Source organism: Diabrotica virgifera, chromosome 2 (genome assembly GCF_917563875.1).
Source record: "Diabrotica virgifera virgifera chromosome 2, PGI_DIABVI_V3a".
Taxonomy (NCBI): domain Eukaryota; kingdom Metazoa; phylum Arthropoda; class Insecta; order Coleoptera; family Chrysomelidae; genus Diabrotica; species Diabrotica virgifera.
Window position 1 is genome coordinate 214,461,692 of NC_065444.1, and position 27,565 is coordinate 214,489,256.

At 32.4% G+C, this 27,565-nt stretch overlaps 1 protein-coding gene across 1 annotated transcript in view; it reads left to right on the forward strand.

Annotated features, from left to right (window-relative positions):
• The window catches only part of LOC114331600 (probable transmembrane reductase CYB561D1), a 44,567-nt gene extending 17,002 nt beyond the window's left edge, over nt 1–27,565 (forward strand). Inside the window, exons 2-3 of the mRNA XM_028281202.2 lie at nt 15,224–15,428; nt 27,112–27,565. Of these exons, the coding sequence (XP_028137003.2) occupies nt 15,224–15,428; nt 27,112–27,389 (483 nt within the window). The 3' untranslated portion in view covers nt 27,390–27,565. The remainder of the gene's footprint in view (nt 1–15,223; nt 15,429–27,111) is intronic.

Consider the following 27,565-nt stretch of genomic DNA (forward strand, 5'->3'; position numbering starts at 1 on the left):
GACATAACTTCTTTTGTTGTGCAAAGCAAGCGTGTTTACAATATGGGCTAGTGGCCCATATTTAGACCAATGTAGCAGTGTAGGCAAAACGAAGTAGGAAAAGGCAAAGAAAAAAGGAAAGGAAAAGAAATAAAAAAAGGAAAACGTAAGCAGGTTACCATAGTCACAAAGGACCAAAAAAAGAAATCGGGTTCTAGTAGCGATGATGAGGAGGAATATGTGCCTGCAGATGATGAGAGCGATTACAATGACTTTCCTTCTACACAGCCTCCAAAAGACGCAGCTGACGTAACGTGTATGTTTTGCGAAGCACTTTTTTCAGAGGATAATCTTGGTGAAATATCGGTCAAGTGCTTCATGTGTCATTTTTGGGCACATAACGAGTGCGCTGGGGCCGAAAAAGAAGAATACCTATGTGTGTGACTTTTGCAAATAGTTTTAGCCTATGAGTTATTTAATGGACTTTTTGTATTTTAGATATTAAAATATATTTGTCACATATTTATCTCACTTCACACAAATTTAAGACACATTTTTCGGGGTAGCCCATATTTAGGATCATTATTCAAACGGCGCAAAAGTACAATTTTTCATTATTTGTACATTTAAAACAGTTGTATATTTTTTAATCAATTTGGACTTTGGGCAGGTTATAAGTAACTAAATGTACGTATTCTTACGTACCTTTGGAAATAAAATAGAATTTTTATTCTTTTTTTACAAAGAAAAACAAAATGGGTAGCCCATATTTGCATCCTTTCCTCTAATAGTAAACAGACATAAAAATAACATAAACCTTGATAACAAATGAGAAAATTATTTATTGTACAAAATAAAAATATTTTGTAGAAATAAACTTCACAAAATTTTATGAGATTAGTAGACACTCCCACTATTTCTAATAATTCTTCTTTTTTAATGAAAGATTAAGTTGATTTGAGTTGATTTTAGCAGTTAATAGTGTGAGGAAGGAATTTTTGTGTTGTATGTTTCCTACTCCGAACGTGTCAAAAAAATCTCGCGAGAGCGAATGTAGTATAACAATATTTTGAACTGTCAGTATTTTTATTTTATCGTTTTTATTGTTTAAAAAACAATAAAGTCGAAAAGATGTTCTCAGTTGAGGAGAAAGTAGTAATAATAAAGATGTTTTATTCAATCAATAGTTTGCGTACTGTCAGAAATAGTAACGTGTGGCCTTACTTTTACACACTTACTAAGGTATGGCAAAGGGTGGGTTGTGATTGCGCGCAGCGGTCAAATACCTCCTGGGGTACTGAAATTTACCTTTAAGAGGGTTGCTGTGATTGCGCGCAAGGGAAGGATTAAGGCAGGTAAACAAAAAGGTATATTGTGATTGCGCGCAGCGGTCAAATACCTCCTGGGGTACTCTACACTCTAATGCACAAAATTCTTCACGCAGTTATTCACGATTCACGTGGTTCGTAATGGACATTATGTGCCATTAGTTTTTGCACTTATAAAAAATAAAAAGACAGAAGCTTATGAGCAAGTGTTCAGAACTGTAATATCTGCTTGTGATAGCAAGAATCTGACATTAAATCCCAGTGAAATTGTGTGTGATTTCGAAGAAGCTATTCACAAAGTAAGCCGAAACTTTTGGCCCCAGCTAAAGATAACTGGCTGCAGACTCCACATCGGCCAAGCTTGGCTGAGGAAAATACAGAATATTGGACTCAAAAGAGAGTATTCCGACAAGGACAGTGAGTTGGGGAAATGGTTACGTTATGGTCTTTCGGCCTCATATATTTAGATAGTACCGATGTTTCGGAATGCTTCGTTGAAGAATTGATTGCTGAAGCCCCCAACGATACCCGTATAACGTCCTTCTGCGATTATTTAACGGAGAATTACATTTCTGAATCTACAAGATTTCCTCCAGAGATGTGGGCTTCATGTAGCCCAAGTCGAGAACGGATTACCAACGCCTGTGAATCTTTTCATAGCCATTTTAACAAAAGATTTTATTCTCCGCATCCTAATATTTTTGTATTTTTAAATGAATTAAAAAATGTTCAAGTAGGATCTTATGTGCAATTAAATAGCTTACATTTACAAAAAAAATTAAAAATATTAATTATGAAAGAACATTAAAATGTGTAACAAATTTGATAGAGAAATTTAAAAATAAAGAAATATCCAGAATAGAATTTGTTAAAACTAAATGTTATAAGGCATGTTCAAATTAAATGTCTACATATGTACATTATTTAATACAATAAATATTAATTATAAAAGAAACGCTACATATTTAGTTTTTTTTATCACAACTATTTCAATGTAGTATTCACTTGTTATTATCTTAATTTTTTAAAATTAGCAAAATTTCCGTTCAAAACGAATAAGAAGTAAATAAAACTTCCGTTTACTATAATTTACGACTTTGCGCGCAATCACAGCATACCTTTTTAAATACGTGCGCGCAATTGCACCATTGGCTTAGACACCCTGTTGAGAACCCTGACCGCTGCGCGCAATTGCAGTCTGCCCATGGCAAATGTATTTTATTTTTCAAAATGTTGGACTCTGTTTAAATCGTAGAACAATTTTAACTTTTGTTTTTAATAGAGATTTTAATCCTCTACAAATACTTTCTCATGACTTTTGATGCAAAATAATTAGGGAAGCAGGAATTCAACAATTTAGAATTTTACATTGAGTTTTAGTCCATGTGGCGAGACCGCTCCCGTCTGAAAAACATTTCTAATTCGGTTTCTCTGCGGATTCATATTCAAAAATGTCCCCTTTAAACAAATCTGAAGGGTACCGGACGAAATTTTTGGGCAGACATTGTTTAAACAATTTTTTAAACAAATACATAAGATCACCTTTCATTGCTCCAAATAATATATTTTTAGGTTTTTATGCCATTCTAAACAAAAAAGATATCTTGTGATTTTTTTCAAAAATTGACAGTTTTCGAGTTGTAATCGATTTAAAATCTAAAAAAATGCGAAAATACGCATTTTCAAGACTTAAAAACTCATATTTAAATTAGTATTTTTAAGGGTGCCAATAACTTGGATTAAAGCTTAAGCATTCTTTTTCAATATTCCGAAGAGTGATCGGGTCTAACTTCAATTTGGATCGTAGTTTTTTAATTGTTAATTATGCGTGTCCATCCGGCTTTTTGCCGGTGCGGCGCGCACTATTTTCAAAAATCTCATATTTTCCTCCGAAAAATATTTTTTCTAGATTGTTTGGGACATTCTAAATAAAATAAGTTTCTTGACATCTTTTTCAAAAGCTACTAGTTTTAAAGTTATAAGCGATTTAAAATCCGAAAAAGACAAAAAAACACATTTTCGCATTTTAAATCGTTTATAACTTTAAAACCAGTAACTTTTGAGAAACATGTCAAGAAACTTATTTTATTTAGAATGTCCCAAGGAATCTAGAAAAAATATTTTTCGGAGAAAAATAGGAGATTTTAGAAATAGAGCGCGCCGCACCGGTCAAAAAATCGGATGGACATGTATAATTAACAATTAAAAAACTACGGTCTAAATTGAAGTTAGACCCGATTACTTTTCGGAATTTTGAAAAGGAATGTTTAAAATTTGATTCAAGTTATGGGCACCCTTAAAAATACTAATTTAAATATGAGTTTTTAAGCCTTGAAAATGCGTATTTTCGCATTTTTTAGATTTTAAATCGCCTATAACTCCAAAAAATGTCAATTTTTAAGAAAAATGACAAGATACCTTTCTTGTTTATAATAACCCAAAAAACCTAAAAATATATTTTTTGGGACAATAAAAGGTGATCTTATGTATTTGTTTAAAAAAAATTGTTTAAACAAATTCTGCCCAAAAATTCCGTCCGGCACCCTTCAGATTTGTTTAAAGGGGACATTTTTGAATATGAATCCGCAGAGAAACCGAATTAGAAATGTTTTTCAGACGGGAGCGGTCTCACTACATGGACTATTTCCTACGGCCCGTTTTCCAATTCACCACCCGGTACATATAAAGTTTATCCCAAACCATTTTTTTATGTCTCCTTTTAGGATCTATTTGAAGTCGAAATATTTTATCTTGAGCTTATTGTCTTATCACAATATTCCAAATCATTATCTCTAAACTCATTAAAGTACTAAATATATTAGATACGATCAAGAAGATTAAGATTATATTTAATATGTCCCGTTGTTTAAAATGACTAATAAATCCTATTTTTGTGATTTGTAATACTGATATTTTAAGTGACTAATATAACTGACTATTTCGCGTTGCAGTATTCTATTATCATGATTTGGGTCTTTTTCTTGTTTTAGCATAAACAAGAGCTTCTTCTTCCTCTTCCTTCTCCATGACGGTGGTCGGCAATCATCATAGCTATTCGGACTTTAGAGACGTCTGCTCTGAAAAGTTCGTTTAATGTACATCCCTAAAATTCTCTCAGGTTGCGCGGCCATGACATTCTACATTTCGTTATGTTTCTTTGGATCGTTCCCTGCATAATCAGTTGGGACAAGTTGCATCCCTTTCTACGTGGAATATGTCCGAGATATTCCAATTTTCTTGTTTTGATTATTTAAAATTTTCATTCCTGTATTTATCTTTCTCAGAACCTCTTTGTTTATGACGTACTTTGTCCACAATATTTACAGAATTCATCTATACAGCCATATCTAGAATGATTCAGTTTTTTATTGATGTCGCATTCAAGGCTCAAGTTTCCATCTCATGAAACAAAGTCGGAAAAACGTAGCACTACGCCAACCTAACTCTTAGCTCCAACTTTAAATCTCTTTGCAGAGCACTCTCCCTATTTTGTTGAAATTTTGCTCTAGCCTTCTTTATTTTCACATAGAACAGAAATAATCATTTTTCCAAGATATGCATACTTGTCCACTCATTCGAAATTGCTTCCATTTATTAGAAGATTCTCATTTATTAGAAAATTTTTCTTTTTGACGTTCATTTTTAGACGTATTTGGTAGAAGTTACTTGCAGAAAAAGTGGTTCAAAATCAGGTTCGAAAATTACGATCAAAAATGGCAGAAATAAACGAAAGATTTGTTAGACAAAAATGTAGGAAGATGAACAACAAATTAGGATAGCAATCTTAATAAAATTTAGAGCGTAATAAGCAATTTAATAAATTACAATTCGAAGGATCATCCAATAACGTGGGGAATCAGAACACGAGAATTAACAAATATGTAATTTCATTACTATATTTGCTACTATTGTCTATACTAGAGTAATAAGGATTTTCTCGGGACACTTAAAGATCCAGGTAGCTGACTACTTTTTTAGTTATTGTAGACCTATAGGAAGAAAACCTACCTGTTTCCTGCCTAGAGTTCGCGTCCGTTTTTTAATTATTAACAATTTAGTGCACAAATCACGATTTTTTCGATTTTTTGCACTCTATTTAAAAGCTAAATAGTTGACATAAAATTACAAAATTCAGTTTTTTAGAACATTGAAAAACCTTCAAAATGCCGATTTTTGAAAGTTAAAAAGTTAATTTGCTGCTACGTAAACTGCAAAATAAGTGAAAATTGTTATTTGTTTATAAGTTTCACTAAAACCACCTTAGAACTTTCGTGTTTCACCCAAAGTTGGGTATTGGCGTACTTAATACACCTTTAAAATTTGAGACCGATCCATTAATTAGTTTAAGAGTTATTCTATTTGTTTTTCCCAGAGACCTTTATTTTGCAATAAGATAAGACAAAAAATAATAAAGATAGGGCAATTCTGAGTATGCCAAATGAAAGTAGAAAAGTGATAGTATCAAAATGTATTAAAAATAGATAAAAAATAATTAATATTGTCAAAAATCCTAATGCCAAATTTTTGAAATTTTGTAGTTTATAAACATTTAGAATAACTTTAAAAATGTTGTCCGTAGAAACAATCATTTTATATATTCGAAAATATAGTATTTTAACACGAATTTTCAAATAAAACAATTTAGCCTGGGTTGATTGGGGACAAAGTTAGCCATATTTTTTTAATTCACAGCTCATTTGTTTATAATAATTAAGGAATCTCATTATTGCCATTTTAAAGAATGGGATTTGTATTATTTCATAAAAAAATTGCACAAACATTGTACCTTCACAGCACCCTCTACAATTTTTCAAAAATGTAAGTTAAACGATTACTAGGGGAAACCTACAAATCCACCGAGTTAAAATACCGAAAAGCAATTTCAAACGAATCTAATTTTCTGTATCTCCGGATCAACTCAATGGATTTTGATCTTTCTTTTTTAATTTGTATGTAATTTCTACGTACATTACAAATATGCAATTTGTTTATAAATTTATTAATTATTAAACGGTCTAATTTGTTTAAACAATTCTTGAAAAAATATTTTTTTCTACAAAAATCTATATTTTAACCTTCCGATGACCAACCTTTTTTTGTTACACGGATGACCAAGGGGGGGGGGGGGGAAATGACCCCATGTCAAAAATGTCAAAAATGACAATGACCAGAAGATTTTTTTTATTTTTATGGCATGGACTTTATGTCATTAAGCCAGTCACAACATGAGTACCTATTCGTGTCATGTGTAGTGTGTATGTGGAGTAAGTGTCTTGTTACTTTGCAAAGTCGACGTCATTAGCGTAAAACTACTAGGAATTACACATAACAGACGGTATTTTACTAAACATCAACTTCGGAATATATTTTATATTCGTAAAATATAGGGAATTTTTTTATTCCAAAATATGAGGATATCTAGAATGATATTAAAGTCAAATAAAAAACATAATGAGTTAAAAATTAAAAATACTTTCGAATTTCTTAAAGAACAACATACGCTGGGGTCACAATTTCCCCCGCTTGGTCATCCTAAGGTTAATCATAGTATCATTAATGATCATAGGAAAAGTTAAAGTACACTTTAATAAATCAATGATTTTTATTAGATAATTATTTATTGAAGATAATTTATTTATTAAAGTATACCTGAACTTTTTCTATGATTAATAACGATAGTATGATTAAAATCATGGATTTTTGGGAAAAAATTATTTTTTCAAAAATTGTTTAAACAAATTAGACTGTTTATTAATTAATAAATGTCTAGACAAAATGCATATTTGTAATGTACAGAAAAATTACATACAAATTAAAAAAAGATCGATCAAGATATATTCAGTAGATCCCGAGATAGAGAAAATGATATTAGTTTTTTAAGTTGCCTTTTTTAGTTTTTGAACTCGTGCATTTTTGTTGGCTCCCAGCTCCTCCTTCACTTACCACGACTAGTAACCAATTGAACTACATTTTTAAAAATTCGTGTAAAATGCCAGCTTGTCTAATATGTAAAATGATTTTTTCTACGGAAAATATTTTTAAAGTTATTCTAAACTGATGACGCCTGAAAGGGTAGAAACAGGGCCTGTCTAGCTGGTGTGCAACCCTCTGAATCGAAAACAAGCAAAACCATCATTTATTATTTTTATTTCCTTTACTCGGATTTGAGTACTGAAAGTTCCTCTGCTGTCCGTTTTTCCTAGACGAATGAAAGCGAAATGTGATCGTTTCCCTTTCGTTTTCTATATTCGTCGTCTGCTGTCTTATTAATTAAAAAAGTCGCAGATTAAGGATGTACCAGTAAGAATTTTCAAACACGAAAAATCTCAGTTTTCTACCATTTTAATTTATTAAATTGGTGGATTCTGCATCTGAGATTCTTCAATTTTTTAGTAGATGTCGCTGTATCGCGTCTGATGGGAAATTTGAATTATTTTTCAGATTTCCTTTAAAATGATGGTGGAGCTATTTTTCGGTTCAGAGGTGGGCACACTTTGGAAAGCTACTGATGACGCCTGAAAGGGTAGAAACAGGGCCTGTCTAGCTGGTGTGCAACCCTCTGAATCGAAAACAAGCAAAACCATCATTTATTATTTTTATTTCCTTTACTCGGATTTGAGTACTGAAAGTTCCTCTGCTGTCCGTTTTTCCTAGACGAATGAAAGCGAAATGTGATAGTTTCCCTTTCGTTTTCTATATTCGTCGTCTGCTGTCTTATTAATTAAAAAAGTCGCAGATTAAGGATGTACCAGTAAGAACTTTCAAACACGAAAAATCTCAGTTTTCTACCATTTTAATTTATTAAATTGGTGGATTCTGCATCTGAGATTCTTCAATTTTTTGTTATTCTAAATGTTTATAAACTACAAAATTTCACAAAATTGGCAATAGGATTTTTGACTAGATTAGATAATTTTTTTATCTTTTTTTAGTATATTTTGAAATCATCAGTTTTCTACTTTCATTTGGCATACGCAGAAATGCCCTATCTTTATTATTTTTTGTCTTATGTTATTGCAAAATAAAGGTCTCTGGGATAAACAATTAGAATAACTCATAAACTAATTAATGGATCGGTCTCAAATTTTGAGGGTTTGTTAAGTACCTCAATACCCAACTTTGTGTGAAACACTAAAGTTCTAAGGCAGTTTTAGTAAAAGTTATTAGCAAATAAGGATTTTCACTTATTTTGCAGTTTGCGTAGCAACAAATTAACTTTTTAACTTTCAAAAATCGGCATTTTGAAGGTTTTTTATTGTTCTAGAAAAACTAAATTTTGTAATTTTATTTCAACTATTTAGCTTTTGAATGGAGTGCAAAAAATCGAAAAAATCGAGATTTTTCCACTAAATTGTTAATAATTAAAAAACGGACGCGAACTCTAGACAGGAAAGAGGTAGGTTTTCATCCTATAGGTATGAAATAACTAAAAAAGTAGTCAGCTACCTGGATCTTTGAGTGTCCCGAACATGGTCTATTTCTAGCTTATTACCCTGGAGTGCTATAACTAAGTTGAGTTCTGGTCAAAGTTTTAACGTAAATATCTTACATTTAAACCGCCGATTTAATGTCCAATTTACTCTAGTCCGCTACACACCACACGAGAGCACTGTTACAGTTATAAATGTCACTAATAACACATGAACCAAGGAGGTTTAATTTACTATAAATAAAATTGATTAATAGCAAGCGTTTGCGAAACATGTAGCTTTTAAACTATTAGCTAGACACAATAACTATATAAAATACGCGAGAGTTGAAAACCTTAAACAATAAATGCGTCGATAACTCGAATACAGTCGAACCCGCTTATTGGAATTGCCTTCGTGCCAAGCAAAAATATTCTTATAACCGGGATATTCTAATAACCGATCGTTGGTAGCTAGCCGAAATAAATGTACCGAATATACCTAATGATAGTACATACTATGTTAAAATGTATATAGTCCTGTCGCCAGGGGGGTACAACGGCCTTCTGTATTCAGATGGACTTACCCAAGTTTTTTTTTATGTATTTTGACCCGTAGAACACGAATTTTTTGGGTAACAGTGGATCCGGATGTCGATAAGATTGTTATAAACAAAGAAGTTGAGGAATTACATAACAGCGATTTCTCGCAAAACAAAACATGTTTTTGTATTTTTTGGGCCATTCTAACCAAAAAGTGTTCCCACAAATTTTTTCGTAGGATGCATAGTTTTCGAGATAAACGCGGTGGAACTTTAAAAAAATCGAAAAATTGCAATTTTTGTACCCGAATAACTTTTGATTAAAAAATAAAATAGCAATTCTGCTTACCGCATTTGAAAGTTCAAGTCAAAGTATATCGGTTTAGTTATTTGCATTGCTAAAAATTTATTATTTTATTGTTAAACAAAAGTATAAACACCTAGTGCTGGAGTGATGCTTTCAATGATTTCTCATTTAAAATCGAACGAGTAGGTAGAGTAGGTACAAGTGCAAGCGAGGCTATTTCTACGTAGCATGCATGTAAACGCATGTATTAGGCACGGGAAACACTATGTGTTTATAGCTTTTTTAGCAATAAACACATAAATTTTCAGCAATGCATATATTCGAAACCAATAGAATTTGACTTGAACTTTCAAATGCGGTAAGCAGAATTGCTATTTTATTTTTTAATCAAAAGTTATTCGGGTTCAAAAATGGCAATTTTTCAATTTTTTGAAAGTTCAACCGCGTTTATCTTGAAAACTATGCATCCTACGAAAAAACTTGTAGTAACATTTTTTGGTTAGAATGGCCCAAAAAATACAAAAACATGTTTTGTTTTGCGAGAAATCGCTGTTATGTAATTCCTCAACTTCTTTGTCTATAACAATCTTATCGACATCCGGATCAACTGTTACCCAAAAAATTCGTGTTCTACGGGCCAAAATACATAATTAAAACTGGGGTAAGTCCATCTGAATACAGGAGGCCGTTGTGCCCCCCCTGGCGACAGGACTAATATTATGTATATGGCTTTAGGTCTTTTTATGTCAATAATACAGTAGTGTAACTATTAGGTACTTATTTATTAAAGATCAAATTGCATTATATAATGTGGATGAATATAGGAATTAATATGAAATAAATACAATATGTAGATGTGTAAATATTTTCTTATTAAAGTACATATAAAAGAGTTACTTAGTTTGTCTTGAAAAATAATAGGTAATTGTACTTGTTTTTTTTTGTTACATAAAAGTTGTTGCTCTAAATTATAAAAATTAGAAAAATTTCCATTGTATTGGCGCTCCAGAAAACTTCTTACCTACGAGCGGTTAGGATAGCCGATTAACTGTTTCTAAAAATGTTTTTATAACAGGCTAATGGATTGCCACACATGTAAAGAAATTTGCAGACAAATGAAACTATTTTATGACCTGTGTCGGCGAACGATTGAACTCGTACTCATAACAAAGTAATAAAGTAATAAAGTGTATTACTTGACAAACCCTAAAAATATATTAAACAGCACTATAGGCCTTCGAGGCCTTTGTCGACAATCCATAATACCAGACATAATTTAAATTTTTAGGAAATTGTAGGTAAAAGTTTATTCGTTGACATGAAGAATATTCTATAAAGCGGTAATATCTTACTAAATCATATTCCAATAAACGGATAAATTTATTAAGGAGTAAAGGAAAACGTTTCGAGACCTCGAATTTTTATTCCATAAACCGGGATATTCTTATAAGCGGTACTCTAATAAGCGGGTTTGACTGTACTAACAAGATACTTTTTCACTACAAATACGCGGGATGTGAAAACCCTAACCAAGAAGCGGCCATGACTACATTCAAATTATTAGTGCCTCGCCTATCAGCGGCCAGGGAAAATTTATTCTAAATTTCTATTAGGTATCTAAAACCACCTTTTAAATACTTACTAACAGGAATATTTGTTATGTACCAGTTTTCAATGGTTAAAAACATTTTTTGAATGCATACACCAGAGATTTCCGAGGAATTTGCTCGAGACAGTTAATCTGTAGATTCTTCTATGAAAGTAAAAATTAAGGGTAATTAAAGACATTAATACGAAGAACAAAACCAGAACAAAAGTCGAGAATAAACTAACATCGGAAGGAGAAATCAACTCCGGAATTCGACAAAGGGATAGCTTGAGCCTATTGCTTTTTAATTTAGTAGGTATTGGACAAAATTATAGAAAAAATTCACAAGGAAAAAGTTTTCCTGTGGTTGGCTGTATATCATGTAATACAAAAAACAGTAAAATCCTGGTATAAAAGGTATATTTAAAATCCCTCAAAAGGGCCACATCAAAATCACATAACTAGTTTTCTGGGACTGGTAAACCAGTCGAAAACTAGTTATGTGATTTTGATGTGACCCTTTTGAGGGATTTTAAATATACCTTTTATACAGAAAGAGGATAAAAGATGACAGAAAAACAAATAGAAATCCTTTGTTATGCTCACGACGCAATCTTAATCTCCGATAACGAGGATAACCTACAGCGAATGGCACAGACTTTCAATAGTGGCGAAGAACTACAACATGAAAATATCAACAGCTAAGACAAAATCCCTGGTAGTGTCAAAGCAACCCATAAGATGCAAAATAGTAATTAACAACTAACTAATTGAACAAGTCTCGAGATTCGAATATCTGGGAGTCGAAATATGCAGTTATAGGGATGTTAAAGAGAGCGTTTGAAAGCAAGCAAATAAAGCCAATATGCGACTGGAAGGGAAAGTTCGCATATTCGCGGTGTGCAAGTACTTGGAGGGCATACGAGAAACTATCGTGCGAGAATAGCGGAGAAATATTGCAACTTTCTTAAATAATTCATATTGTCAATTGAAATTGTCAAATTGACCTATATTTCATACCTGCCGTCATTGAAGAAGAAAAATTATATATTGCTCCACAATATTGATATGATATGCCATTATTATATAAAGGTAAATTTAGTTATTTACTACATAAAATTGTTTACGATTTAATAACAACCTGAATCTTATTTCTTCTTCTTATTATTTTTTTGGACTATGGCCTTGACAATTATCCAGTAACCAGGACTAATATAATTGGCCAATATAATTAAAAGTGCGAATAATGTTGCGGAGCGTAGAAACCAGGTGTTGCTTTGCCGAACTTGCACGGTCCCAATACAAATCATGTGTAAGATCGATCATGACGTAAGCGATAGAAACAAGATGTGACACAGCAGAAAGCAAGATGATACTGAGAACATGAAGAACGTTGAGGTTAATAACTGGGAAAACACTGAGAGACAGAATACCGAACGACAAAATAAGAGATCTCAGTAACATATACCAGACAAAGTACGGTGGGGAAAACAGGGAAGACGAGAGTGCAATCAGCAAGTGACGAGAATGCACAGCGAGAGAATAGCCCGTGTAGCCAGAGATTCAAAGCCAACAGGCAAGAGACCAATAGGAAGGCCCTTTAAAAGGTAGCGATATAGCTGGCAATCAACATCACAGCTACGAATACAAGCTCAAAATCGGTTAAGAACAGGTCAAGAGGCCCAATATAAGAAGAAGTAGAAGAAGAAAAATTATTAGCTATCAGTGGCGTAGCAAGACTTGGACAGTATTCTTTTCCATATTCCGCTGTTCTGGTCACCAGTTTCTTAATATCTTCAATATTTTGGGCTAAGATGACAGGGTGATCCGCATATCGAATGTTTTTAATAGGAACTCCATTTAACTTGACTAGAGTCCGTAATGTGAGGTTCTGCCTTCTGAACTAGCAACCCATATGTTGGGGGGAGTCTTGTGTTGCCTGATGTAAAGTCTAGGATTATTTTAAACATTACATGAGGGGTTTAGATGCAAAACCGGACATTTCCACTTTTTGGTCAAAATTAGTTGACCAAAATAACAAACGAGGAAGTGGCTCAAGCGCTTCAAAAAATAAAGAAAGGAAAAGCGGTAGGACCAGATGATATTCCTGGGGAAGTATGGAGAGCATTGGAAGAGACAGGAATAAGGTGGCTAGCAGGCCTATTTAATAGAATTATGGAAGTTGGACAAATGCCAGACGAATGGAGAAGCAGTATACTGGTACCTGTTTACAAAAACAAGGGAGATATACAACAATGTACAAACTACAGGGCTATAAAACTGCTTAGCCACACCATGAAAATATGGGAAAGAGTAATTGATAGACGGATACGTGAAGATACCGAAATATCCGAGAATCAATTTGGCTTTATGCAGGGCAGATCAACAACAGATGCAATTTTCATTATAAAGCAGTTAATGGAAAAATACAGGAGTAAAGAAACAAACGCTCATATGGTATTCATTGATCTTGAGAAAGCATATGATAGAGTTCCTCGAGAGATTCTGTGGTGGGCACTCAATAAGAAAGGAGTCCCTGGTGAATATGTAAAGATTGTGAGGGATATGCATGAAGGAGTAACGACTAGTGTTAGGACAGGTGTGGGAGAGACTGATAAATTCCATGTAAAAGTAGGATTGCACCAAGGCTCTGTGCTTAGTCCGTATTTATTCTCATTAGTTTTGGACCAGATAACAGCGAAACTACAGGGTAGCATTCCATGGTGCCTAATCTATGCTGATGATGTAGTGTTAATAGGAAATAGTGAGAGAGACTTAGAACAAAAACTGGAACAGTGGAGGCAAGCTCTGGAGGAAAAAGGTTTAAAACTTAGTAGGACAAAAACAGAGTATTTGGAATGTTCATTTAAAGATGGAGATACTACAAATAAAATGGTATCTTTGGATGGTGAACTGATTGTAAAAAGCAATAGTTTTAAGTACCTGGGATCCGTATTACAGAGTAATGGAGAAATAGATGGAGATGCATGCAGTAGAATTAGGGCTGGATGGATGAAGTGGAAAGAAGCGAGTGGTGTGTTGTGTGACAGAAAAATTCCAATGAAGCTGAAGAGAAAATTCTATAAAACAGCCATAATACCAGCTATGATGTACGGAACTGAATGTTGGGCAGTGAAAAAGAAAGAGGAACAACGAATGCATGTGGCGGAAATGAGAATGTTTAGATGGATGAGTGGAGTGACAAAGAAGGATAAAATTAGAAATGAGTATATTAGGGGAAGTCTAGGTGTGGCACCAATTGATGCCAAAATGAGAGAGCATAGGTTAAGATGGTTTGGTCATGTTCAACGTCGAGACGTTAATCACCCAATACGAAGAATAACTGAAGTGCAGATTCCTGGAAGGAATAGGAGAGGAAGACCAAAGAAGACCTGGGGGGAGACGATAAGGCAGGACATGTTGGTAAAGGGTACTGACATTGATATGACCCAAGATAGAATTGTGTGGAGAAATGCAATTAGGGAAGCCGACCCCGCATAGGGATAAGGCAAAGAGAATGATGATGATGATGGTCAAAATTAGTTGAATACACCTCTGTAATCTGTGATTACAGATCCATATATTAACAATTTGATAAAGAGCAAAATTGGACAGTTCCTAGAAGTAATTCAGTGTGAAAGAATTGGTTCAGATGCAAAAGTGGACTTTTCCTCCAATTTGAGATAGGGAACAGTAAAGTTGTAAATTGTTTTTTTTTTAGTTTACTGGTAATGACATAAAGTGGAAATGTCCAGTTTTGAATCTAGACCCCTCACATTTAATTTTAATATAATAATGTTAATTTTCTACAACTGTACAGCGTTTAAAGGGTTTTCACCTTTATATTTTGGTGGCTCAAGCATGTAAAATCTGTTAACAGATCTGATGATGAACGCTTTCAATCTAAAACGTTCTGTGATATAACCAAAACGGGATTTTTATATTAAATATGTTTACCATAAACGATTTTAAGTAATTATTTGTGATTAATGGTATATTTATAATCATTTTCAGACTAAAGCAAATTCTTTTTCCTTGCGGATTTTATTTAAATTAACATTTTTTTTTCAGTTCGCTTTATGCATGGCAGAAGGTGTACAAATATTTCGGCATGAGAGTGTCGTTACATTTGGCAACACTAGGGAAGAAAAAAAGCTGGCTCATATGATAGTTATGGCATTTGCTTTTGTCTGTATAACTATTGGCATCTCACTAAAAATTAGCCAGAAAGAAGATTCCAATCGGGCACACTTTACTTCGACACATGGTATTTTAGGTAAGTCCCTTTTAACACTGGCTTAATTTAAAAAAATACAGGGTGTTCGGTAACGAATGGGCCATAGCTTAACCTTATATTTCTGAGGTTAAAATAGGTCGATTTAAGCTAACTTACCTTGGTACGAAAGTTGATAATAACCGAAATACAGGATGTCAAAGTTAAAATTTGATTTCATTTATTTCCTCTTATTTGCGGCAATAAAGTAACACTTTATTGTACTGAAAGAACAATTTTACTTTAACCTGCCGCGATTAATCAAATTAACCGAGATTGAATGTAAGTGGTCGATGACAGTAATCGAATGGCGAGTATTTGAGTGAACTTAAAATTTATTTACTTTAATTCTTAAAGATATTGTACACAATTGGCGATATTATCAATTAAGTTTATGTCAAAAAGGAAAATTCTATAGTTTGTTGTAATTATATTCATATAAAATAAATTAAAACTTTATGGATTTAGTAATTATTCAATATTGATAACTCTCTATTAAAAATCGAAAGCATCCATCTTGCAAAAATTATCAGTCATCACTGTCATGAAATTATTATGACGTCTAAAATTTAGTTTTAAAATTGTAAATTGTAAGTGTTAAAACCAATATCAAATTGTTGGCGATAAAATTTTGTATGCACCACGTCAGTAAATACCAGTGGCGTGCGGTGACTTTTTCGAAAGGGGAAGCGATTCAATAAGGATATAAAAATATTTTCTTAAGGGTCGAGGGTCGAGCCACTTCCCACCTGATAATGATAACACTCTGATACGCAGGGGCTCTCTATCAGCAAAGTACTTATGTGAGACGTCCTGGGTACAAGGACTCACACACTAAATCCGTGACGCGTGAATACGCGAGGCACTCTATTCTCGCTATTTCTAGTGACTAGTGACCTATCATTGATCTGTATTGCTAGCTCGGGCCTTGAGTCCTCGCGCCGGGCTTGGTTTTCTAAAGAAGAGTCCTATTTAAAAAAAAAAATTATACTTCGAGGCATTTTCCACAACACACAACTTTCACTAAAATGACACTTATTTATAGTCGAGGTCTATTCTCCTATCAATTCTGATAATTGTTGAATGCAGTCTTTTTCAATGGATAATAGGGCTAACTTTCAAAGTCTGTCTTCGCTTGTTGAATTTCTTTTAAACTCTTAATTTGAAACTTTTAATGCATCTTAATACTGCAAAACTTCGTTCAACTGATGCACTTGTGGCTGGGATAGTTAGTAGTACTAATTCACACAACTTGACCACTTCACACAGTGACTTGTTTTGTTTAAACCAGTAGTTATAAAGAAATCCCAGATTTCTGGGTATTTCTTTATCATTAATGTCAGTTGTTTCATAAATGACAATTAACTGAGAATGCAAAGCTGGGATATCAAAAAAATTTCATTATTTAATCGTAGTGACATAAATTTCTCTGTGGGAAATTTTGATGAATTATAATTAGAAATATTAAGATTATATATAATTCTACAAATTTTAAATCGTTAAAATTTTGAAAGCTAGAATTCATTTGTTGTAAAATATTATCAAAAGGTCTCTTTGTTTCCTCTGTTTTCTCTGTCTCTTTGTCTCCGAAATTATCAATCTTCATAATTTTTCTTTCATGTTCAAACCCCATATGTTCAGTTTTATCCCAAATATTTTTAGACTGCTCTCGTTTTTTTAATTATCGTATTAATAAAGTCATCAATTTGTCTTATACAAAATGCAATACCATTTGATTTCTGTAAAATGTCAAATAAAAGATCAGTAAAAGGAAAAATCTCTGCAAAAAATTTAAATCGAAATATTCTTTAAGCGAATGTATGTAATACCTAAGCACCCCTTAGCAGCAGTAACAGTCGGAGCATCTCACTTTCGGGAAGGCGATAGGACGATCGCTTCCACAGGGTACCAAATTTCGCGCGACTAGTGGGTGCGGTTATTGAACCTTGACCAATTTTTAAACGGGACAACTGCATGACAAGCGGCGATTTTGAGATGCGCTTCTGTCAGGAGTGGACCGAACAGTTGAATTGTGTGCATATTGAGTTCGTTCGTACGCGATTAATTTTTAATATTTTAATGCCTATTGCCTAGGTAATATGTTTGTAGATTACTTGGATTAGGGAAAAATTTTTGATTATTAAATGTTAATTAATAATATATTTTCTTATATCGACGTATAAATAGGGAAGCGGTGCTTCCCCCGCTTCCATGGACCGCACGCCTCTGGTAAATACTCTTGATCGAACTCGTCTGTTATTCGCCTCGCTCGCTATGCTCGCTCTGCTCATAATATCAGACTCGTTCCATAAAGAGTAACTTTACTGACTTGGTACATAAATAACTATTAAATCTACGATGCAAAATTCAATTTTTTGTATTTATTCTGGGCTAATTAGCAAAATACAAGGACAAGTTATTTACCAGCCATTATATTAATAATATAGGTATGCAAAGTCCGCAGATAGTGTGCTACTTTTTTTATAAACAAAATGGCGCCAGAAAATCGTATGTTTTTCAATTTTTGCTCTATAACTCCAAAGATTTTAACTTTACACCAAAAACTCCAAATAAAAACTCACCGTAATTAAATTCTGCACAGAGACGTATTTTTCCCGATTTGCTTCGACGAAAATTTTCCCCGGACAATGCGGGTTTTTTCAACAAAATGTTTAATTTTCAACTAAAATTTTAGATAAGTAATTGTTTATCAATAATTAAATAACTCTTGTGATATTATACATAAGAATATCTATGATTTTTGTATAAAAAGGCACTATACCTATCTAATGTACTTTACAGAATTGAAATTGGACTATTAAAGCGGCCTCAGGAATATTTTAAAATTACAAACAATTTTTTAGCTTATAACCAAATATAATATCGCCGGAAATATTAAATTAAAGTGTGAAAACGGTATTGGAAAAAAAGCGGCAGGACGCTTCTTTTGAAAGGAAAACATTTAATTGTAATAAGTGGTTCCTGAGATACAACCGGTCAAAGTTGATCGGCCTTTACGGCAAAGATTTAAACAATAAGATCATAGTTTTTGAACCATCACCTTTTTATTTTTGTCCTCTTTCTCCACACCAATTGTCATATCTTTAAAATACTGATAACATATATTATTATAATAAAAACTATCGATATTACGAGCGAAAATTGCCAAAAATAGCAAAATTCCAATCAAAAATTAGGTTTGAGAAAATGTAATCTCAAAGTTCAAAATCGGTATACGTTAAAAAAATGCATTTTCTCAGCTTCCCATTGAGAAATATTCTTCATTCTTTTCTTGTTTCCAAGTAACTCGAGTAGAGACATCTAATTAACGCATTATTAAATGTCAAACTTGCTTTTGTTTTGTTATAATAGATTAATTTATTTATAAGAAAAGAAAACTACATCTTTTTCCAGTTTGTAGACTTTTTTTAGATAAACATACTACAAGTGTACCTTTAACGTTAAATATTCTCATTTGAAAGCTGTATAATTATTTAAACAATCTTTTTTCTACGGCCGTGCTAAAAGAGCCACTTTCACGCACGCATTTCGTTTCCGAAAGTTGCACTTTCCCGCACGGCGTGCGGGAAAGTAAAATAAGTTATAATATGGCATCATAATATATTATTATACATGCAATAAACTAATATTTAGATATTATTTACTAATTTATTTCAAATTTATCTTATTGTGTTCATGTTTTAATGAAATTAGGGCGACAATTCAATGAAATAAAATTATCTTGACATATTATTTAAAAGTCAGAACAGACAATGGTTTTGAATCGTCGTCATGGAAACCAATATCGTCGTCGTGATAACCCATTATATTGAAAGTTTGGTTTGACAACCTTGTCAAAGAATTAATTTGTGTATTTTCACTTCTAAGTAAAAATTGATATAACTATTTTTGTGTGGCTTTTTTCCAAACGTACGGCCCTAGAAAAAATATTGTTCCTAACTCACGCGGAAAGTGTCTTCCTTGCACTCGACTGCTTGCCCGAAGCACCTTCGGGTCAATGGCAGTCTCGTGCCTGAAAGTATCAATTTCCGCACCAGTTATTTAAAATAACTATATTTAAACAAATTAAAAATTTTTGTTATAATAAATAAATTAACTTATTGTAACAAAACAAAAGCATCTTTGACATTAAATGCGTTAGTTAGATGGCTATACTTGAGTTACTTGGGAACAAAAAAAGAATGAAGAAAATTGCTCTATGGGAAGCCGAGAAATAGTATATTGTACAACAAGAGAGAAAAAGACACATTTCTCATGAGCGCAGAAGTTTGTTGGCACGAGCCGAGGCACGAGGCGAGTGCTGCAAAACAAGCGAGAGAGAAATATGTCATTTTCTCTCGTGTTGTACACTGTACTTTTTCTATGGATGCGTTTTTGTCAAGAGTTAAAACTTCAAAATTAAATAATTTAGGTGCATTTAGTTATATTATATGCGTAAATTGAAATAAAATACATATATACACGTAGGTATTTAATATTCTTAATATTTATATACTTTATTTATTTAACAATATACTTCACAGTTGAACAGTCTTATAAAAGGTAATTTTTGACAAGTTTTGACAAGTTTCAACACATTTTGTTTGACAAAAATAATTGTGTTTGTATTGTGCATGGTAACATGGAAATGGAGATCATATGTATGTAAACCGGCGGTGAACCCGTGAGAAAAAATATTTCTCACTGCAATGGCCGACTTTTCTAACTGCCTGAGAAATTGTCCGTTTTGAATGTATGTAAGTAGTGAGAGAAGTTGCACATTGGGTAGCATCCATAGAAAAATGCATTTTTTAACGTATACCGATTTTTAACTTTGAGATTACATTTTCTGTAACCTAATTTTTGATTGGAATTTTACTATTTTTTGCAATTTTCCCTCTAGTCCTGTCGCCAGGGGGGGGGGGGGGTACAACGGCCTCCTTTTTTCAGATGGACTTACCCAAGTTTTTTTCATGTATTTTGACCCGTAGAATACGAATTTTTTGGGTAACAGTTGATCCGGATGTCGATAAGGTTGTTATTGACTAAGAACTTGAGGAATTACATAACAGAGATTTCTCGCAAAACAAAACATTTTTTTGTAATTTTTGGGTCATTCTAAGCAAAAACTGTTCTAACAAGTTTTCCCGTAGGATGCACAGTTTTCGGGATAAACGCGGTTGAACTTTCAAAAAATCGAAAAACTGCAATTTTTAAACCCGAATAACTTTTGATTAAAAAATAAAATAGCAATTCTGCTTACTGCATTTGAAAGTTCAAGTCAAATTATATCGGTTTTGATTATTTGCATTTCTAAAAATTTATTTTGTTATTGTTAAACAAAGCTACAAACACCTAGTGCGTGAGTGATGGTTTCAATGATTTCTCATTTAAAATCGAACGAGTAGGTAGAATAGGTACTAATTAGTGCAATCGAGGCTATTTCTACGAAGCATGCGTTAAAACGCATGTAAAGGCGCGGGAAACACTGTGTTTATAGCTTTGTTAAGCAATAAAAAAATAAATTTTTAGCAATGAAAATAATCAAAACCGATATAATTTGACTTAAACTTTCAAATGCGGTAAGCAGACTTGCTATTTTATTTTTTAATGAAAAGTTATTCGGGTTAAAAAATTGCAATTTTTCGATTTTTTGAAAGTTCAACCGCGGTTATCTCGAAAACTAGGCATCCTACGAAAAAAATTGTAGAAACATGTTTTGCTTAGAATGGCCCAAAAAATACCAAAAAATGTTACCAAAAAATTCGTATTCTACGGGTCAAAATGGATGAAAAAAACTTGGGTAAGTTCATCTGAATAAAAGATGTACCCTCCCCCCTGGCCACAGGACTACTCGTAATATCGATAGTGTTTATTATAATAATATATGTTATAAGTATTTTAAAGATATGAAAATTGATGAGGAGAACGAGGACAAAAATAAAAAGGTGACTGTTCAAAAATTATGATCCTATTGTTTATATCTTTGCTGTAAATGCCGATCAACTTTGACCGGTTGTATCTCAGGAATTACTTATCAAAGTTAAACGTTTTTTTCTTTTAAAATAAGCGTCCTGCCACTTTTTTTCCAATGCCGTTTATATGATTTAATTTAATTTAATATTTACCGAGATTTTCTATTTGTTTATAAGCCAATATATATAAATTTTTAATTAACAATTTTATTGTTGCTAAACTGTTCATTCAATTTCCATCGGCTTCTGAAATAATAATCTATACGAAAAGAGCTTTTATATTACCAAGTTATTTAATTATTGATAAACAATTACTTATCTAAAATTTTAGTTGAAAATAAAAGATTTTGTTGGAAAAACCCGCATTTTCCGGGGAAAATTTTCGTCAAAGTAAATAGGAAAAAATACGTCTCTATGCAGAATTTAATTACGGTGAATTTTTATTTGCGTTTTTTTGGTGTAAAGTGAAAATCTTTAAAGCTATAAAGCAAAAATTGAAAAAAAAACATGATTTTCGGGCGCCATTTCGTTTAAAAAAAAGTAGACTCTTTTCCATTTTTTCCACTCTTTCAAATTCATTGCTCTTATGTCTCCTTTTACATCATCCAGCCATCTTCTTCTGGGCGTCCCTCTACACCTGGGCCATAGTGATGTCAAGTTAATTATCCTTCTCAACATATCTGATTGTGGATTATGGGAATGTCTGTATACAGGGAGCGCCAAACCTCTGGTTTTCTTTGATTACGGCTAAACTATGAGATATACAAAAAATGTTTATAACGAAACTAATGTGTATCAAAGAGATCTATAATATAAAATTATTTTCAATTATACAGGGTGAGTCAGAACGACGGTATGAACTAAAGTTGTATTTTTTTAAATGGAACACCCTGTATATTAAATCATTTTTAAATATATTATTTAAAAATATGAAAAATTTCTATAAGGTCTTATAGACCTAAAGTTAATAATTTTCGAAATATTTACATTTTTATTGAGAAAAATGGTAATATTTATAGGGTTGTGGATTATGTCTCCAAGGAAATAAAAATTTAAGTGATAGGTCAAAGTTTTTAAAATATAGTGTTATTTTTAAATAATTTAATATTTTTTACTTTTAGCCATAAAATATACAGTGTGATCACTATTTGCAAATACAAAATTTTCTCATTCTTTTTAAATGAGACACCATGTATATTAGTTTTGCGTTTTGTAGTAAATATTACAACCTTTCTTTTGGTATAAGGTTGTATGTACCTAGCATGTTTCGTTTTGTAGATATTTTAAAAAAACTATAGATTTTACGTTTTTGCGGATTTTTTATTTAAATTTTTTTTTTGCAAAAAAAATAATTATAATCTGGTTTTAGAAACATACACTAAAATATAAAATATGAAAATAAAAACGTGATTAAAGATTAAAATAAATCGTATGCTAGTACAATTCAATTGAATTTAATAACTTTTAATTATTTTACAAAAAATACTTTACCATATTAATGAATGCATAAATTAGTTACTAAATTAAATAAACAACCAAATTTTAAATCAACCGTAGTAATTTTTCTACCACAGCAACTTTCCTGTGCCAAATTAATTGTTAGTTATGTTTTATTTACGAGTAAGATCAGTTAATAACTTTTTAATTTACCTACACCTTCAGAACGTATAAAGTATGCTTTGAAACAAATGAACGTTATGGAAGTATATTAAGAAGTAAATAGTATCTATGTACCTAGTTGTGTCACAAAAGCTGGTAATAATTTCTAATGGTTTCGCCCAAAACAAATGTCATATCCAAAAATTTTTCGGCTAAAAAATTTAAATTTAAAATATAAAAAATTGTTACAAAAATTTCAACTATAGTATTTTTACTACAAAAACGTTATTACGTAGGTCAAAATTTTTGACGTAAGAGAACTGTCAAAACATTAGAATGTGACTTTTTATTATTGGCATGTTTATAATAAACATGGCGATAATGAAAAGTCACATTCTAATGTTTTGACAGTTCTCTTACGTCAAAAATTTTGACCTACGTAATAACGTTTTTGTAGTAAAAATACTATACAAATGTATTACCAGCTTTTGTGACACCAGTAAATTCTATTTATATTAATAAATAATTTGGCTGATACATTTAACATTCATTTGTTTCAAAGCATACTTTATAATAATTTTTATATTCTCAAGATGTATGTAAGTTAATTTAAAAGGTAAATTAAAAGTTTAACAAAATACAATTTAACTAACAATTAATTTGGTACAGGAAAGTTGCTGTGGTAGAAAAATTACTACGGTTGATTTAAAATTTGGTTGTTTATTTAATTTAGTAACTAATTTATGCATTCATTAATATGGTAAAATATTTTTTGTAAAATAATTTAAAGTTATTAAATTCAATTGAATTGTACTAGCATACGTTTTATTTTAATCTTTAATTACGTTTTTCTTTTCATATTTTATATTTTAGTGTATGTTTCTAAAACCAGATTATAATTATTTTTTTTGCAAAAAAATTTTTAAATAAAAAATCCGCAAAAATGTAAAATCTAAAGTTTTTTTAAAATATCTACAAAACGAAACATGCTAGGTACATACAACCTTATACCAAAAGAAAGGTTGTAATATTTACTACAAAACGCAAAACTAATATACAGGGTGTCCCATTTAAAAAAATGAGAAAATTTTTTTATTTTTAAATAGTGATCACACTGTATATTTTATGGCTAAAAGTAAATAATATTAAATTATTTAAAAATAACACAATATTTTAAAAACTTTGACCTATCACTTATAGGTCTGGATCCCGCGTAAGAAAAAAAGTTGATTAATAGCAAATTGAAAATTTGTAAATAGCTTAAGGGTGTCTAGTCGGACAAACTTTGATATATGGGAACACTGGAACAGGGGCAGTTTTAATTGTGGAACAGGTTAAAAATTTGGAACGGTCAGACCACGAAAACGGCACATGTATTTTGTCCGACAGAACAGACTTAAACTATCCGAACAGAGATTAAACTCTCATGCAAAAATCAGACTGCTATTTATCACCAAATGGGCGTTTTAATGGGTGGAACATGTAGAATATGTCAAATAACAGGAATTATGACAGGTGATAAATAGCAGCCTGATTTTTGCATGAGAGTTTAATCTCTGTTCGGAGAGTTTAAGTCTGTTCTGTCGGACAAAATAAATGTGCCGTTTTCGTGGTCTGACCGTTCCAAATTTTTAACCTGTTCCACAATTTTAAAACTGCCCCTGCTCCAGTGTTCCCATATATCAAAGTTTATCTGACTAGACACCCTTAAGCTATTAACAAATTTTCAGCTTGCTATTAATCAACTCTTTTTCATACGCGGGATCCAGACCTATTAAATTTTTATTTCCGTGGAAACATAATCCACAACCCTATAAATATTACCATTTTTCTCAATATAAATGTAAATATTTCGAAAATTATTAACTTTAGGCCTATAAGACCTTGTACAAATTTTTCATATTTTTAAATAATATATTCAAAAATGATTTAATCTACAGGGTGTTCCATTTAAAAAAATAAAACTTTAGTTCATACCGTCGTTCTGACTCACCCTGTATAAACAAAAATAATTTTAGATTATAGACCTCTTTGATACACATTAGTTTTGTTATAAACATTTTTTTGTATATCTCATAGTTTAGCCATAATCAGAGAAAACCAGAGGTTTGGCGCACCCTGTATGTCCTATCCATTCTAAGCGAAGATATTTTATGTATCTGACTATATTTTCTCTAGTTAATTCTTCTTCAATTTCGGCATTTGTTTTTCATTCCCATTTCTCCCCCTCTTGTTACATTGTGGTCCAGTATTGTTCCCATTATTTTTTTTTTCAAATTTCAGAAGACTATCTTCCTTTTTCTTGTTAATCGTCGTTGTTTCCATCCCAGGTAACAACAGGTCTAATTAAGGTCTTATATAGGTTCATCTTTGTTCTCTTACTTAGAGTCCTGCTTGTCAGCCGATTACTATTCATTCCATATGTTTGTTGCCTTTCAGAATTCCTTCCTCTGTTCTCTCTTTTCCGGGTTTCCCTATGGTTATTCCCAAGTAGCTAAAGGTGGATACAGCTTCAAATTTATGGTTCTGTATTTTTAGATATTTCTGAGTTGTTGTGTCGTCCTTTCCTATCGTCATGTATTTTGTTGTGTGCAGGTTTATCTTTAGCCCTATTCTCTTTGCTTCCTTATCTATTTTTCAACTTCTTTTTGTGTAACCGTCGTCTTCGCTATGATGACTAGATCATCTGCATATGCTACTAGTTGAAGTTGATCTGTAGTAATGTTTGTGTTTGCAAAGTCTCTCCTCCTTATTATTACTTCCAACATCAGGTTAAATAGTGTCGGTGAGATAGAGTCATCTTGTTTCACGCCTTTGTTTACATTGAATTCCTTAGAAGTTGGGCCGTTAAAACTGATCTTTGCTGTAGTGTTCTTTGGATGCATTTTATATAGGTACTTTATAATGCAATCATGCGTTTTCATCCATTTTTGTTTTCACCCAATTTTGAAAAAATGTGAAAACTTTGAATTATCCACGTCCGTCTGTCCGTCCGTCTGTCTGTAATCACAACTCCTCCGTCAATATACCAGCTAGAATGACAAATGAGGTGTCAAATGAAAGCTTATAATCCAAGGATGGTACTAAAGGTGAGAAATTTGACCTAGGCTGTCTGTCCTTCTGTCCATCCGACCGCGAATATAACTCCTCTGCCATTTTACCAGGTAGAATGACAAATGAGGCGTCAAATGAAAGCTTATAATCCAAGGATGGTACTAAAGGTGATAACTTTGATCTAGGCTGTTTGTCCGTCGGTCTGCCCGACCGCGAATATAATTTCTCCGTCATTATACCAGGTAGAATGACAAATGAGGTGTCAAATGAAAGCTTATAATCCAAGGATGGTACTAAAGGTGAGATGAGGTGTCAAATGAAAGCTTATAATCCAAGGATGGTACTAAAGGTGAGAAATTTGACCTAGGCTGTCTGTCCTTCTGTCCATCCGACCGCGAATATAACTCCTCTGTCATTTTACCAGGTAGAATGAAAAGTGAGACGTCAAATGAAAGCTTATAATCCAAGGATGGTACTAAAGGTGATGACTTTGATCTAGGCTGTTTGTCCGTCGGTCTGTCCGACCGCGAATATAACTTCTCCGTCATTATACCAGGTAGAAAGGTGTCAAATGCCTTAGCAAGATGAGAAAAAATTTTGGTTTTGGTTTTTATATCATTTCCGCTTAAAAAGGTCTAACAAGAAGTGCCGGTATAGTCGCAGAAATAGTACATGTAACACATCAATCGAAGCGTATTGAAAAGTTGGGTTGTAATCTTTAATTCCTGTTTTGAAGTCATTTCTGTTTAAACAATGATGACCCAAAGTTTAGTTAAAATTACTCCAAATTAGTAAAATCGATATCGATCGACGCAAAGTTACACGAAGGGTTCAAATATCGACTTCCGGTTCTACTTTAGATTACTTTGGGTGAAAACCTAGGACTTACGAAGTCCAATTACTTGTTCTATTATAGACTCTTTTAACAATATCCGCAAAGTTGCAGGTCTTTAGGTATTGCTTTTAAAAATCGATTTATTTTTTGCTAAATGCCATGGTCCAATAATACGCAACTAACGCAATTTCAGAATCGATCTAACCAGAATTTTTATTTACAGGTTTAATTACATGGATATTCAGTTTCATCACAGCACTTGGAGGTGTAATTACTATGTATTTTAGACATTTATTAAGTCCAAGAGTGATAAAACTTTGCCACATTCTTCTTGGAATTACCACTTATGCATTAGGAGTCGCAACCCTCTGCTATGGTTTACAATATATGTACGGAACGGGAAGAGGTTGGGTGGCTTTGGTTGTGTTATTGGTGGTTTATGCAACATACAGTTTAATCGGACCCTTTAAATCAATTTACAATTATTTGAGGAACGATTAGTACATCACTGTGCAGAAATTTGGTATTTACGAAAATAATGACCGAAAACCAGAAGATAATAATATATTTATGTATATTCTGTATATTTATTTGTTTTAGTGCTCGCATTTTTTACAACTGTAAGGTGGGCGCTATTCCATTTGTTTTTTTACTATAACAATAAAACATAGACTGAC